Source organism: Tiliqua scincoides, chromosome 7 (genome assembly GCF_035046505.1).
Source record: "Tiliqua scincoides isolate rTilSci1 chromosome 7, rTilSci1.hap2, whole genome shotgun sequence".
Classification (NCBI taxonomy): domain Eukaryota; kingdom Metazoa; phylum Chordata; class Lepidosauria; order Squamata; family Scincidae; genus Tiliqua; species Tiliqua scincoides.
Genome location: NC_089827.1, coordinates 43,266,389 through 43,283,327, shown reverse-complemented (window position 1 = coordinate 43,283,327; position 16,939 = coordinate 43,266,389). Strand labels below are relative to the sequence as shown.

At 43.1% G+C, this 16,939-nt stretch overlaps 1 protein-coding gene across 5 annotated transcripts in view; it reads right to left on the bottom strand.

The window, feature by feature from the left end:
* The window catches only part of KDM5A (lysine demethylase 5A), a 61,371-nt gene that overhangs the window by 18,689 nt on the left and 25,743 nt on the right, over positions 1-16,939 (bottom strand). For 2 of the 5 annotated variants that reach the window (XM_066633165.1, XM_066633169.1), the window contains 12 exons: positions 16,602-16,760; positions 14,299-14,480; positions 12,373-12,535; positions 11,492-11,611; positions 10,335-10,529; positions 10,026-10,207; positions 9,712-9,836; positions 6,211-6,361; positions 4,950-5,067; positions 3,699-4,054; positions 2,151-2,292; positions 1,677-1,856 (listed from right to left, as the gene is read on the bottom strand). In XM_066633165.1, coding sequence (XP_066489262.1) covers positions 1,677-1,856; positions 2,151-2,292; positions 3,699-4,054; positions 4,950-5,067; positions 6,211-6,361; positions 9,712-9,836; positions 10,026-10,207; positions 10,335-10,529; positions 11,492-11,611; positions 12,373-12,535; positions 14,299-14,480; positions 16,602-16,760 — 2,073 coding nt within the window. The remainder of the gene's footprint in view (positions 1-1,676; positions 1,857-2,150; positions 2,293-3,698; positions 4,055-4,949; positions 5,068-6,210; positions 6,362-9,711; positions 9,837-10,025; positions 10,208-10,334; positions 10,530-11,491; positions 11,612-12,372; positions 12,536-14,298; positions 14,481-16,601; positions 16,761-16,939) is intronic. The other 3 variants (XM_066633166.1, XM_066633167.1, XM_066633168.1) reach the window with 3 other exon arrangements.

The following is a 16,939-nucleotide window of genomic DNA, read 5'->3' as shown; positions in this document are numbered from 1 at the left end:
TATGTATTTATTTATAGCTTTTTGCATTTTTCTACTGCCCTTCTTCCAAGGAGCTCAGAGCAGTGTACATAGTTCCTTCCCTCCTTTTGTCCTCACAACAACCCTGTGAGGTAGGCAAGGCTGAAATATCATGATGACTGGCACAAAGTCACCCATGAAGCTTCATGGCTGAACATGAATTTGAACCTAGATCTTCCAGGTCTAAGTCCAACTCCAGAACCACTACACCATCCTGGCTGTCCAGGAGCCTGCTGTGTGGTTTTGATTGTTTTATTAGAGGAATTTGTATAGACAGCAAACATATAAGTTGGACCATTCATGGAAGCTAAAATAAAAACACAAGATAAAAAAAGATTAAAGAGTCAAAGAGCAGCAGATAAAACTCCAGAGATCATGAGAGCCAAGTGTCAAGAAAAAACAAAAAATAGATAAACAACAGACCAAAGGCCTGACAACATTCTCACAAGGTAACAAAATTGCAGCAAGGAAGGGCACATGAACTCCCTGGGCAGGGAGATCCAGAGAGCAGACACTGCAAGAAAGAAAGTTACTTTCTCACGTTCAGACTCCCTATATTTACTGTTAAATGCTGACAGATTACCAAATACTGGTTGTGTTTATCATAAACAGCCTCAATTTTATTTTTGGAGGGCATGATAGAACACTTAAATGTAAAATGGATGAATGGCAAATGAGGAACATTTTCCTTCAAGAGATTCCCCCTCACTATCTCATTAGGGCCATACTTTCAAAAATTACATAGTAATACTGAAATACAGGTTTCACTGCTATTTAAAAATATGAGCCTGTCCTTTATTGAATACAAATCATATGTTCATCCACTCTAATGGCAACAGCTCTACAAAAAATGAAACAGAGGTCTTTTTTCCCCTTCAGGTTGGAGATACTAGGGATTGAACCCAAAACCTTCTACAGTTGACTGAGGTTATGGCCTCTCCTATAAAGGGATTCAGCAGCTAGAAGAGAACTGTCCTAGTTGGAATGAGCCAAGGGCTATTTCTAGGGATTAGAATGCTCTCCCATCCCAATTTAACCAGAAATACAGAAGCAGAAGCGGGGCCTGCAACTCCTTGGCATGGGCAGGGTCAAGAATCAACTTTTTGTTGGAGAACCAAATATGATCTGGCCACATTACAAGTCAGAACTGGCAATGATTTTTCCTTATCCTAACAACCCTTTTTAATAATAGACACCATCCAGACAAAAAGGCTTAACAGGCTCAGAAGGTGCAAGGCAGAGCAGCACAGGTGGAAACTTCAGGTGCAAACAGGACACTTGTTATCCTGGTTCACCTCTGACAGGGAAATTCAGACATAGCGCTGAGATTTTGCAACACACATTTTCATTAAGATTTCAATAAACCAATTTTTTAAAAAAGGCGCTGGTTAATAAATTTAAACTTTACAATGAATGCTTTCTCATTTCAGTCAAGGGTAGTCAAATTATATGGAAATGTATATTTTCATTTGAGCCAAGTTAAGAGTTCAGACTTCCCAATCTTTAAAATCATTGTGAAGACACGGGGAAGTATTTCAGCTGCACCAGTCCCTAGCTTCAGAGAATGATGTTGGAGTTCGAGTTATCCACTTGCCTTGTTACAAGGCAATGTCAAGGACTCTTCACCAGGTCATGGATTAGGATTATATTCTACTAACCTGCAAAAGTGTGTAGTTAGAGTTCTTCTTTAGGAATGTTCTTCCAGTGCGCTCCCTCCAGGCACGGGCTGCTGCTACCTGTGAGTCAACTTGTGGCAGGGCCTCAAGGCGGACAGGTATCAAGCGACCTTTCGCAGACAGATTCTCAAGTTGCTCCAAGTATGCATAGTTACTTCCGTTCTTGAGGGGGAGGGATAAAAATCAATTTTTAACTATACACTTCTATCACCATGGCAGACTGAAGTTATTCCAACCTACAGAGTCATAGATGAGTTTCAACACTGTTTCTTTAACGCAAAAAATCACAGGCTCACTCACTGATAGCAACATACAGATTTAGTCACATTCCTGTAGTGTTTATAACTCATTCCTAATGCAAAATTTAAAGTCTAGTTCATAATGAAAAGGACTGCACTGAGGTACTTAAACATATTCGACTGTAAGTTATAGGGATTTGCTCCCAGTTAACCCTACCTGAATGGCCTCCACCTTGGATGTCCAGTCCCGAGCCCGCTGCAGGGCTTCTCTCAATGCTAGCACATTGGGTAAGTAAGCTGGGATATTCTTAGCTTCACTGACAATGCTCTCCAGAGCCACAATGCTTTGCCGAGGCCTACTGGAACAGTTAGGAGAGAGAAAAGTCAGCTTGGTTAAACATCTTTGTTCAGTATCAAACTAAAAAGTTTCATTTAAAGGCAAGACTGCAGTCATGCAGTATCAATGGAACAGCACCAAGAATAATGCTCTCTCCTTGGCATTTATTCCACTTGGAACCCAGTGCTTTTCAGAGCAGTTGCATATGGTACCATCCTGCATCTGTCTTATAGATAAAGGAGGCCAGGAGTGACTTGCCCAAGGTCATTCAGAGCATTTCAAAGTTGAGCAAGAATCTGGACCTAGGTTTTTCAGTCAAATTCTGACACACTAATACAGGGCCTAGAAGAGGGTGGTAAAGGGGGTAATTTGTACCCGGGCCCAGGGTCAAAAAGAGGACCCAGGAGCCAAAGGAGGGGGCCCAGAAATTTCCTGACATTTTCTTATCTACTCAGACATCTCATGTTGCCTGCATGAGATGCTGGGGACACTACCACGAGTGTGCAGCTGCAGCTACTGGCAAGCCATATATGCTGGGTTGAAGAATGCATATATGACACTCCTTAACACAATGTCAAATCTGGGAGGAAACTGGTTTGCAACAGTAGCTCTTTGGCTTGTGGATCTGCTTACCATGAAGGAGTGTATAGAAGCTCAGGGACACAGCTGCAAGACTACAGCTGCTTGCAGAAGCAAGTTGTGACATGCATCCATCCACATCTATTCCAGTGTGAGCCTAAATATGATAATGCTAATTTTCTGCATGATTTTTATATTTAAAAGATTTTAGAGAGACTTAGGAGTGTTTTTGGTTTTCCATTATTGCTGTATCTAGCTGCTGATGCCATATGGGTGGGTAGACCTGGGCTCCAAACACTTTTCCTGTGGTCTTCATCCTCCTCCCACCGTTTTGTCCCTCCCTGCCCCCATTCAGCTTACCCATCACCAGCCTCCCCCTTTGCAAAGGTGCCCAAAAGGAACTTTGTACCCCCTGATAGAATTCCTCTCAGAGGTACTGCACTAATAAGACACCACTGGTTCCCATAACTAGTCAGCATAACCTCTTAAAACCAAAGGCATGGAATACTGCTTGATCAACCATTGTGCTACTCCGAGTTTGTTAGGATGATAATAAATACTTAACATCAGCACCAACAGAACTCAGAACCCACTTTTAACAGGAAGCTGCTACACTGTTAAATGTATCTGCCCTTGGGAGGAAGAAGTCATAATGCAAGTGTTCTGATTTCCTTTCAGGGATGCTGAGGCCAAAGGAAGGGAGAATTATTAATACAACTGTTCAACATGCTTACATATGGCTTGTTTAAAATTGCTTTAGCTCTGAGATGCCAAAAAACTGACCATTTCTGCTGTTCATTTAAGGCAGTTTTCAAGGCCCTGGAGCCAGTAACCAACAGGAATACTCACCTTGCTTGCAGGCAGACCTTGGCTTTCTCTTCCCATCTCTCAGAGACGGTAAGAAGTTCCTGCAATTCAGCCATGGCCTTTTCCACTGCATGGTGTGGTGCCAGCCCTACCCCTGAGTCAATCAGCTTCTTCATCACATCTAAGGTGACTCTCTGAGGGTCTGAAAGGGTCACCCGCACTTCATCCAGCCAACGCGCCTGCTGCAACTCTTGCTTCAGGCGAGGCAATTCAGGAAGTTCCACATAGAGGCCGGTGCCCATGTCTATCAACATCTGTAGCTTGGCAGAGTCTGGGACCTCGTCCATCATGGCCTCCTGAGCACGCTCATGGAACTCTTCAACATCGTCCAACAGGTTCTAAGAAAAGATTTAGAGAAGGTGATCATCAGGAACAGTGACAGCAGTTGCCACAAACATCAAAGGGGCTCCTGACTGTTCAGGTAGCCCTATTTTTTTTTAATCAATTTTCCATCCATTTTCAGATGATGCAGTGCTGCTGAGGCACCAAGTATAGTGCCTCAAGTATAGTGTCAAGCAAAAAATTAAAGTAAATCAACAGATCAGCATATGAGCATGCAGCAGATGGCAAAGGAGGGATGAACTTTGTGGTGATTCACTGACTGAACTATCAAACAGTAGACCGTACCAAGTTGTGTTAACCAACTGTGAACTTACCGACTCCAAGCTCCCCTCAAAACGCTCTTCTTGAATATCATTGCCAGAAGTATTACTACAGGGCTTCCCTCCCCCCAATCTTTCATCCCCAGATGAAGTAGTGCTTAGCTCACCACTTTTTGCCTTTGTCACAGTGTGCTGCCCAGAGGAAAAACAGAAGTGCTGTCAGACAAACCATGTCACTGTTTCACCTTGGCAATAGTAACATACACCTCAATTTGGGAACAACTGTATTTCAGAAGCATGAATTCAAGAAGGCTTATGATAGTTTGAAGAACTCCTGTACTAAACACATAACTGTGTATACTATGAAATAAGTCCCACTGGATGCACAATATTTGTGTTTGTAGTCTGTCCTGAAAAAATTTCTTGGAGTTTCAATGATTTTTTTTTAGCATACAAAATTCTAGAGTTCAAATAGGAAATGAACAATATTGATCCAAAAACAACCCTCTCCAGCTACATACCTTTACATACCTTTACAAAAGCTACATACCTTTTTTAGCATACAAAATTCTAGAGTTCAAATAGGAAATGAACAATATTGATCCAAAAACAACCCTCTCCAGCTACATACCTTTACTTGCCGGGCTTGAGTGATGACACAGGGAAGGCTAAATAACTGTTGGACAAATGCTTTCAGTTCCTCTACTGTCAGCTTGGTTCGTGTTCTCCCACTATCAGGGCTCAGTCTGCTTAATGGATAGAAAAAAAATTTACAAGCCAGGTTGGAAATCATGACACAGTTTCCAATTACCTGCAGAAATCAGCTAACTACTGGCAAATTACTCCAGAATAAGATAACTGCATTTCATGAAGGAAGCCTTGGGAGAGTTTCACTTACTAAAGAATCAGTTCATAATTTGAATTACTGCTACTTTAAAAATGTAACTCAAAACTGATATTTAATATAAATTTAAAACAATTTTATTCTGCCTTACTTAAAAAAAATTAGAGGTGAATTTACAGGCATAAAAGGAATATTAACAGTGAGAACTATAAGGGTAAAAAGACAAACGCAATCCAAAAGCATGGAAAACCAATACTAAATCTGAGAAAGCACATTTGAAGAGGTGTGTCTTAAGCACCTCATAATATCCATGGCAGTTTATGAAAATGTCTAAAACCTGCACAAGACAGAACCACACTAAATTTGCAAATATGATGAAAAACAGTAGCACTAGGGCAGACAGGAGAACAGATTATAAAAATATACTACCTGTCAAGAATTAACACCCACCAAAAGCTTTACCAAATACAACAGTTTCCATCATGTGCTTAAGACAGGAAAATAGCACATATGCTTGTGTGACTGTTCCACAGTTGAAATGCTACAACAAAAGAGGTCTTGCCCCTCCTAACCATCCTCCCAGCTTAAGGAGGAGATGCCCAGAGCATGTCCTCTGTTGATCTTACATAGGTTGGAGTCTCTTCAGAGAAGTATTCCTTTTTAGGGATTCTAGGTCAAAAGGGATTCCAGTTCCACTTGCATTTGGAACTGGAAGCTACTGACGTTCAGGCAAATTATGGTCAGCTCAGGAACCAGCAGTTAATAACCTGGTTGCCATATCTGAATTACCAGAAGCTCCAGTTTCCAAAGATTTTTCATAGGAAATCTCATACATTGTTTAAATGCCTCAGCAGTTCTGTCTCAATTTATACAGGCTTTTCTTCAGATATTTACTATGTCAGACTTTCACAGCTTTGTGTACAAAACTTCTCTAAACATCCTTTCCCACCCAAACACTACCCTGTGCAATGTCTTTTGACAACAGGAAATACATTTTCTAGTTATTTTCACACAGTAAAAAGTCTATCTGCATCCTACCCAATCATACCTGTGCTTTTGCTTTTTGCTCAGGAGCAGCTGGGCCACAGATGCACATGTTTCCGCCTCTTTTACAGCATCTTTTAACTTGCGGAAAAGGTCATTCTCCGGATACTTTCTGTCTTCAGCATCCTCCAACATCACTCTCAGCTCAATCACGTCTGCAACAAAAATGGCTAAGAATCCATGTGCACAAATACATAAACTCTTCTCACCCCCCCTCCCGCCATGGCAGACTTGTCACAGATAGAAAATCCCTGTATATTCAATGTCCACTCTTTGCACCAAGAATACATTTTTTCCTCATTCTAGTGGATCTCTCAAACTCATGCCAATACATAAACCTATTTTCTGGGCAAGGAGGGATGAAAGTAAGTTGGCAATCAAATATTTCCATTGATAGACAGCCCAATTGTAAGCCTGTCTACTCAGAAGTAAGTCCCACTGAGTTCAGTGGGGCTGAGTTCCAAGCATGCACAGGCTTGCAGCCTAAGTAACTAACTTGTCATGATGCTCAATTTGAGCAACAATCAGTACAGTGGTGCCTCGCAAGACGAATGCCTTGCACACCGAAAAACTTGCAAGACGAAAGCGTTTTTGTGATTTTTTCTGGTGACTCGCAAGACGAATTTTTCTATGCCGTGTTTCGCAAGACGAATTTTTAAAATTAAAAAGTTGAAGTTTTGTGCTTGAAATTTTTGAAATCCTCTGTACAGTATGTAAGCCTTTAAAGAGCACTTAAACACTTTGTAAACCAAATTTGACTTTGTTCTGACTTTTTTTGCCCATAGGAACGCATTAATTAAATTTCAATGCATTCCTATGGGAAACCGCGCTTTGCAAGATGAAATTTTCGCAATATGAAACGACTTGCGGAACGAATTAATTTCGTCTTGCGAGGCACCACTGTATTTTAAAGTAGGGGAACATCTCCCAAGAGTTGGCACACCAGCTTATTAACTCTGACACTACACACCCATTACACCAGCCATTTTCAACCACTGTGCTGTGGCACACTGGTGTGCCATGGATGGTCCCCAGGTGTGCCATGGGAGTTTGGTGGAGGGCCACTAGGGGATGTGAGGCCCCCACCAACAGCATGATGTGCCTTATCAATGGTCCAAAAACGTCTGCAGTGCCCTGACAATTTTAGTGCCTTGTCAGTGTGCTGTGAGCCGAAAAGGGTTAAAACTTACTGCATTACACAGTCATCACCGCACCACATGGAACTAACTGAATTCAGAATCCAATCTCTTCAGAACACACTCCTCAGGGCTACAGCCATCCATGGCTCAAATTGTTTGAATTGTACAAAATAAGCCCAAATTGGCTTGATAGCAAGCATGGGGCCAATATTAGCCAAAGCTTAAAGCATTTTCTGCCTGAAATGTACAGCAGCTGGCCAGGCATCCCTGGGCAACTGGTGTTTTGTCACTATTGGTGTTTGTTTAAAAGGGTCATTATTTATGAAAGGGCCAAGTGTCCCACATACCACAATTGTAAAAAAAATGTGTCAGGCCATACTAACAACTTGGATAACTCATTTTGGTCAACTGCACATTTTCTGGACAATGCTTTACCTTATTTTGGTGGTAAGAGGCCCACTCCTGAAGCTAAAAGAGAAGTGAAGTCTCTGTAGGACTTGCAGTCATAATGTTATGCAAAGCCCTACATACCAGCATAGCTGCCTTTGCCAACATCCTCCTGACTGCAGCCCTCTGTGACATATTGCAAGTTGTTGTCCTAAACTCAAAAGAAGCTTCAAAAGCAGTTTAAAAGTATGGGAAAGCATAGGACAACATGGTCCTGCTGGATATGGACCAGTTTCTATATTGCTTAAAAGGGCAGGACTAAGTGCAACTCTGCAGACTTTAATTGCACTTCGGAAATCTAAATTCTACATTCTCTACATTCTGCATATCAATCTGAATTCTTATTTTATGTTTTATTTTTGTAATTTTCTTATGGTATTGGTGCTATTTGATTTAAACATGCTACTTGCCTATCTTGTACTGTACAGTATTTTATATATTTTGTTTTCAGTTAAATCCGGATCTGAAATTAAATCCGGATAAGACAGAGGCTCTCCTGGTTCGGAAATCCTCGATGCAGGTGCTGGATTATCAGCTTGCTCTGAATGGGGTTGCACTCCCTCTGAAGGAGCAGGTCCGCAGCTTGGGGGTCCACCTGGACTCGCAGCTGCTCCTGGATTCCCAGGTGGCGGCTGTGGCTAGGGGGGCCTTTGCTCAGCTTCGGCTGGTGCGCCAGCTGCGTCCGTACTTGGATCGTGCAGACCTGGCCACGGTGATCCATGCTACGGTGACATCGAGGTTAGATTATTGTAACGCGCTTTATGTGGGGCTGCCCCTGAAGACGGTTCGGAAACCGCAATTAGTGCAGAATGCGGCGGCCCGTGTGGTCACTGGAGCTAGGCGGTTTGACTCTGTCAGTCCGCTTCTCTGGGGGCTACATTGGCTGCCCATTCGTTTCCAGGCCCAATTCAAGGTGCTGGTTTTGACCTTTAAAGCCCTATACTGCTCTGGGCCAGGTTATCTTAGAGATCGCCTACTCCCGTACAATCCGGCTCGTCCTCTCAGGTCATCAGAGAAGGCCTTTTTACAAGTGCCGCCGCCTAAGGAGTTACGTGGGGCGGCGGCAAGAAATAGGGCCTTCTCAGTAGTGGCATCAACCTTATGGAACTCCCTTCCCCTTGACTTGAGAATGGCTCCCTCTCTTGAGACCTTTCGGCGAGGCCTGAAGACCTTGTTGTTTAACCAAGCCTTCTGACGTTATGGCCTTTTTAACATCTTTTATATATCTTTTAGTTGCTTTTTTACAGGCCCGATTCCTCTAAGAACTGCTGTTTTATGCTCTTTTATTCTGACTCTTCTGACTACTGTTTTTATGGGTTCTGCTAATGTGTTTTTTAATATGTTTTTATCCGTTTGTGAAATTATGTTTTAATCTGTTTTATACGTGTTAGCCGCCCTGGGTCCCTTTTTGGGAGAAGGGCGGGATAAAAATAAAGTTTTTATTATTATTATTATTATTATTATTATTATTATTCCGTTAATTTACATTATGATTTTATTATATTGTATGCTGCTTTGGATAAAGAGGCATACAAATCTTTAGAAAAAAGAATGTGTGTGTGTGTGTGTGGGTGGGTGGGTGGGTGGGAGGGGGGGTAATAAGCTACAAAGGGCTCCAAAATCTTGCTCATATTTATTGGAAATATTAGCCAAGCCTATGGTTCCTAGAAGCTTGTTTTATTTTTTAAATGAAAAGTAAAGCTCAATTCTTCATCCAATACCACATTTTATTCTGTACCATACACCTGAGGAACTGCCCTCCCCACATGCACACACTCACTAACTCACAGAGAGCCTTGCTTAAAATTGTTCAGTACATTTACAAGCCAAGGAGAGCGCTGGTTTCAGCAAAACCAAATCTTCAACAGATGGTTTTCAGCCAGATTTTAAAGATACCCATTAAGAAACTTGAGTCTAACCTTTCTTGTGGGAGAGGTTGGCAGATAGCGCCTCTGTGACTCTGCTGACCCAAGTATCATAGGATTGCGCTCTAACTTTCACTCCATACAGCAGGGAAGGAAAGTCCTCTAATGGATACCGGTATCTGGAGATAGACAAGAAGGCTTTAGCCAAATTGCAACCCTGAGATAAGATAGGGATAAGAGAGGGAGAACAATCAAGACGTTCTGTATTTATCAGACCATGAAATACTGTGCCTGTGCTTAAACAAGAAACCTTGCTCCAAGTCTACAAGGGCCAACAGTTTAGGAAAGACTGACTGAGAAGTTCATACCTGAGACATTTCTCCTGCATAGAGCATGAACACAAATCACTTGGATGGTACAAGCATACAAGCCGCTCAGGGTTACAGGAACACGTAAGGGCAGACAGGAAACATGTGGTCCGACAGGCTGCACACTGACGTTCATCATCTGGAACCAGTTCAAACACTTCCTCCTCAGACATCAGCACACCCTTAAGCAAAAAAATGACATCTGTTAAGGATACTGGTAGGAAGAACTCTATTTTCTTGGATCCCACATTCTCTTTGCTCACCCCAAAAACCCAGTAAGCAACAGCAGCAAAGTTTCCCTGAACTTACCATCTGTACAACAGATTCCCTTAAGCGTGCTTCCTCCTCTGTCATAAGAGTCATTTCTTTACAGACCATGGCAGCAAGCCCCACATCCAAACATTCAGGGTCTGCAGCCATCTTGAAGATGAGTTCCTCATGAGAGAAAACACAGTGGCGTCTCAATCGTCGGTAATGGCTGACACACTGCCGACCCATGGGAAGCTACAAAGGGAAAAACATCAATTTATTTTTCAGTTGCATTATAGCAGGCTGCCCAAATATCCCCTTCCTCCATAACAGTCTAGGAGGGGATGAGGAAAACCAGATTAAAAATAGGCTCATTAGAAGGATGTAAGCAATTACAGTTATTAAGCGTGTCACAGTATCTTACAGGAGGATCTCCAGAGACCTTAGTAAGTCAAGCTCTTTGGAGTCTTCTAGAGGAAAAAAGACAAGGGAATTGGCTGTACAAGCTCCAAATCCCAAGGGTTTCGTTTCACATTAGGCAAAAGAAATTTTAAATAGCCTGTCTGAAATCAGCCTCTCCCCCAGAAGTGCTGAGCGAACCACATCGTTAGTCAAGAACAAAAAAAAGAGATAAACACAGCAGCAGGGGATGAGGAGGGGGGGAAACCAGAAGAGAAGAGTAGCAGGAAAACAATCCTGTCAAAAGATGCTGTCTCCTCTTTAAGTCTAGGAAACCCAATCCAAAGCAATTGAAAGTATTGCAACATACAACAGGTTGATACTACACAAGATGCCAGCCAGTTTTAAGTTTTATCATACTTCAGATTCTTTTTTTGCTTTAAAAGATAGTAATGTGTTACTGATATTATCATGTTGGTTCCAGTGTCCAGATTTATACTGCAAGACCTACACCTGAGTTATATATAGAGCCTACAACACTTCTTGCATAAAGAGATCTTGTTGTGTTTATTATTATTCTAGCCTCTTTTATTATGACAATTATTACTGTGATCATTAGGTAATCCAAAAAACACAAAGATTTAGTTCTTTCTTCTGTGTCCACCCAATGAACAAATATGAAAAAATGGAAAGTTGAAATGTCATTTCATAAGGATCAGTGATGGATTCCCTTTACTACAAAACCACCAAAGAGCACAAATGGTATTGCTTGGGTAAGTTACAAGCTACAAGCTAGGTCATGACAAATGTATACAAACCCAGTCAGCAGTGCAAAAGTTCACAGCTTCAGCAAAATTGTAGCCTTGATTAAATCCAGAGTGATAGGCACGAGGAAAAGTCACTACAAATTCACCAGCACACTGATTGGTCCGATATACCTAGAAACAAGTCAGTGAGAAAGCATGAGGTTCAGAGGAGCATGTATCACATTGGATTCCCCCCAAAATACATTTTAAATGATTGACATCAACTGCTATCTCATGCCTGACCAACGCATTACCTTTTCCCATGTTTGCCCAACTGCTTCACACAGTGCACTCAACCTGCAACCACTTCAATTTACATGAGCTGCAAAGGAGGAGGCTGGTTTTAAAACCTTCAAGTTCTAGTTTTTATGTTTGTTTTAAAGGTGCTTTAAACCACATTCCATAAATTGCCAGAAGGAACATCTTTACACGGTCTGCAAGGGAAACAACCACTTATCACTTCATAAGAGTTAAAAGCTTTTGGAACACAGCATACACTGCTTTATCAGGACATTGGATGGAGACAAAACGTAAATAGGAAACAAACTAGAACTGATTGCTGCTTAAAGGTTCAGCATCAGCACTCCCCCCTCCTCCCCAAACCATGGCCAAGTTTTTTTACAAAACATGAAGATCAAAGTGACACAAAATCAAATGTGTTGCAGTAATGAGTGCTTTGATGAATTAATATGTTTTGCTGGTTTCAATTAAAGCATTCCAGTGCTGCTTTTTTTTTAAGCAAGGCTGAATTTTTGTACAGCGCCCAATTCTTAAGACAACTTCTACATAATAAAAATCACCATCATAGTAAGCTGCTGAAGATTAAACAGAGGGTGAACTCCAGTCCTATGGAAACATGCTAGGAGTACAGGGAGAGATTCTGTGATACTTACAGGCACACCATGTTCCATAAGTACATTGGGGTTCATGATGGTGACCAGCTGGTGCAATAGATCAGGTTGTGTTTCAAACAGCTCAGGAGCCAACTCTCTCATCACTTCCTCCAGTTGTTCTGCTGCGTGAGATGGCACTCCATACCATGTCTTTGGCTCTCCCCTAGTAGAAAATAACATTCACAGTGAGCACTGCTCCCCCGCCACCTTTCCTGCTGCAGATGGACCACCGTATTACTTTCCATCCCTCACAGGCTTTCATCACCCCCTACCATCTCGATAGCATTGCTGTTTTTTACATACAGTGCTAACCATGCTTTTAAATTTGTCGTTGAGGTTATAGGGTCTTACATTTGAGTCCTAGAGACTGATGAAATTGTCTGGCCCCTAGCTTTTGGGGCTGGAAACATTGAAACACTGTGGGCTAACCATTCCAGTGCATTTTAACAACCATACCAAAATAGGCCTATTCTCCCAGAAGCAGAATTGGGAGTTCACTGAGAACAGACCAGATAGATAGAAGCACAATACTTTAGACCAGGGGTGCCCAAACCCTGGCCCTGGGGCCACATGTGGCCCTCGAGGTCTCTCAATGCGGCCCTCAGGGAGCCCCCAGTCTCCAATGAGCCTCTGGCCCTCCAGAGATTTGCTGGAGCCCACACTGGCCCAATGCAACTGCTCTCAGTGTGAGGGCGACTGTTTGACCTCTTGCGTGAACTGTGGGATGAGGGCTCCCTCCACTGTTTGCTGTTTCACGTCTGTGATGCAATAGCAGCAGCAAAGGAAAGGCCAGCCTTACTTTGTGCAAAGCCTTTTTATAGGCCTTGAGCTATCGCAAGACCTTCATTCATTCATATAAGTTCATCTTTAATATATTCATTTATGTAAACTTATGTAAATTTATTCAAATTTTAAATAAAAATTAATTCTTTTTTCCCCAGCTCCCAACACAATGTCAGAGAGCTGATGAGGCCCACCTGCCAAAAACTTTGGACACCCCTGCTTTAGACCAAGGGTTGACAACTTGTTTATATGCCTTCTTGATAAGAGAACTATAACAGATTTCCATATTTTAAATGTTACTTGACCATAGTGGATAACAAGCAACAGCTGTTATATGTAGGGCATTTGTTCAGTAATCATCTAAAAGATATTATTCTCCCCACTGCAGAACATTAGAAGGTTTTTCAGCCCTGACATATACCTGCTTCTCCCCTTAATACTCATGCTCTTACAGGACACTAAGGGTGCAATCCTAACTGGCAGTTATGCCGGTATAGCTGGCCCTGGAGGGTCACAAACGTGCCATAAAGCATGTTTGCGCCTCCTTAGGCAGGAGCTGCATCAGCGCATTCAGATGCACCGACACGCGGATGGAGGCAGAAGTCTCCGCCACGGCTCCCACGCCACCGCTTGAGTCAGCGCGAGTGTGCCAACATAAGCAGCAACTGTAGGCATGGGGAGGGGGCGGGAGGGGGCATTACTGGGCAGGGGGAGGGCGAGCAGGGAGCTGGGCTGGGACCGGATGGTTATGACGGATCCCAACCCCCGTCCCAGGGCAAGCGGAGCGGCTTCAAACCGATACGCTCTTCTCAGACTTGTGCCACCTCCAGAGGTGGCGCAGGTCCGAGGAGACCCATAAGGGGCACGCAGCCCTTACCCACGGGTAACGGGAAGAGCTTCCCCTTGCCCGTGGCTGAGCCTCTGCTCGCTGCAATCCCGCGCTGGATGCAGCACAAACCTCCTAGCTTGCCTGCTCCAGCGCGGGTTAGGATTGCACCCTAAACGACTGTACTTCATGTTCTTCTGCCCTGGGTTAAGAACTTGTGTCAGTCTCTAGGAAGGGCTAACACTGAGCAAATGCAAGAATTGCTCTACCATCAACCTGGGCATGCACACATATCTTCAGAGCAACAGAGTCCATACCAATGAAGGTAGTTGATGGAATAGCTCCAGTGATCCTCAATGTGCCAGCAGAAAGAGGAGAAGCACATCCCCACATAAAGCCAGGGCACCTTCATTCCAGAAATATCAGCATTGATGTGAGCAAGGACCGATTGTTCCAATACGGGCATATTGTTGAGGTTCCAGCCAGAAAGGGCATAGTCCTGCAATAGAAAGAAAGAGATTCATAAAGGAAAATGCCAGGAGGCAATTAAGAGCCCAATCTTGTCTACTCAGAAGTTCCATTACAGTTAATGGGGCTTACTCCTAGGCAAGTGTGATAGGATTGCAGCCTAATACAGGAAAAGGTTCCCATTACACTTTCTCTAGCTAGGTTGTAATACAACTGCAAACTGATCATTAATTTGCTCAGACCACATATTACTCAAAACCAAGATGGGAGGAGGAGGGAAGAGGAAGACACAAATCAGCTATCTCCACTGCCAGGTAAACAGGTCCTCTCCTACAGTGATCTGGGGGACAGAAATGTGGTTCACTCTAAGGCAGGGTCTCCAAACTTTTTGGCCAGATGGCCACATCAAATATCTGGCACAGTGCTGAGGGCCAGAAAAAAAATTTAAATATAAAATTTAAATAAATAAATCAGAGATGGAACTTAGATGAGTGAATAATTGAATGAACAGACTCATTCATTCAACCTCTCTGGCCCTCAGAATGCCCTCCAGACACAACCAGAGCACAGTTCGGTTGAGTGGCCAGTGGCTTTCAGGGGACAAGAGGTTGGCCATGGGCTGGACAGAGGCTGGCCGCAGGCCGCACCTGGCCCCAGGCCGGGGTTTGGAGACCCATGCTCTAAGGGTGCAGTATTCTCTCTAAGGTGGGCAGTGGCATGGCCACACACCTCCACAGCACGGAGCTAAGCAACCCAGAAGTTTAGCAACGACATCATCACTAAATATCCAGATGCAGCATCCTGACTCATTGCAAAGCAATGCAACTGCCAAAGCAGTCTGAGCACCAGCGTGGATCCTTTAGAGGGAATGCTAGTTATGTGTCCTCCATACAAACCTCCACCTGTCATAAAAAGTATTTTACTAGTTTTACCAACATTTTATTACTGTTACTTCAGGCAAGCCACACACTACACAATAGCTGTGCACAACAGAATTCAGCATGAAGTGCCTTCAAAAGAGAGAAGCTTCACTGGAGTGAAGGAAGTGACTTCCTTGCTGCCAGTCACTTTCCCCTGAGATTCCTTCCACACTTCCACAGCTACTCTTACCCCCACTTTAGCTTCAGATTCACAGGAATCTTTCAACAGAGGTCTTGGGATCTGGGGGACAGAGCAAAAAGTAGCTAGCAAGAAAAGGCTTAGTGCTCTACTCCACTCCCCTAATAATGAAAGTCATTCCCTCCAAGGATATATGGTAATACTGGGGCTTTGTTTCATGAAGCTACATTGCAACACATAGCTAGCCTCCAAAACCTTTATTCTAGACCAGGGGTGCCCAAACCTTGGCCAGGGACCATTTGCAGCCCCTCGGGGACTCCCAATATGGCCCACTAGGAACCCCCAGTCTCCAATGAGCCTTTGGCCCTTCAGAGACTTGCTGGAGCCCACGCTGGCCCAAAGTGACTACTCTCAGCATGAGGCCAACTGTTTGACCCCTTGCACGAGCCATGGGCTTCCTTTTTCCTCCACTGCTTCCTTTCATATCTGTGAAACAACAGCGACAGCGAAGGAAAGGCTGGCCTTGCTTTGTGCAAGGCCTTTTATAGGACTTGAGCTATTGTGGGACCTTCATTCATTAATATAAGTTTGTTTATTTATTTATTTATTTTCCACATTTTTATACCGCCCTTCCTCCAAGGAGCTCAGGGCGGTGTACACAGCTGCTCCCTTCCTTTTGTCCTCACAACAACCCTGTGAGGTAGGTGAGGCTGAGAGAAAGTGACTGGCCCATGGTCACCCAGGAAGTTTTGTGGCTGAGGGGGGATTCAAACCTGGATCTGCCAGGTCTAAGTCCACCTCTTCCATCTCTAACTTATTTGTTTATGTAAATTTATGTAATTTTATTCAAATTTTAAATGTAAATTAATTCTTTTTTTCCTGGTCCTCAACATAGTGTCAGAGAGATCATGTGGCCCTCCTGACAAAAAGTTTGGACACCCCTGTTCTAGACAGTGAATTAAAAAAAAATAAAATGCATGTAAAAACTGCTGCCTCTCTCAACACTAGGATAGCATAGATATATTTTAAGGTTTTTTTAGAGTTTGATTTTCAGTATGCAAAACTATATGCAGGTTTCATATCCTGGCCACACCTCCTCTTCAGGCATGAGCTTTCGCCTCCCATCCTTGATCGGGAAACCACTTCCAAAATCCTTGGATGAGATGTCTGCTCCATATTCCACAATTACATCCTCCTCAATGCTGCTCACAAGTCGCCAAAACTCCTTCTCCACCAGCTCAGTGGGAACCATCTGAAAGCACAGAGGGAACACTCTGAAAAGGAGTTCAGCCTTTGAAGCTAGCTAGTGAGCTATGTATAGAAAATACACCAATACTTATGACCACTCAAGTATTGTTGATTTTTTCCAACTCATAATAAAATCAGGTTAACAGTGTAGCAATTTTGTTACTCATATCAAGAAAAAAAAAT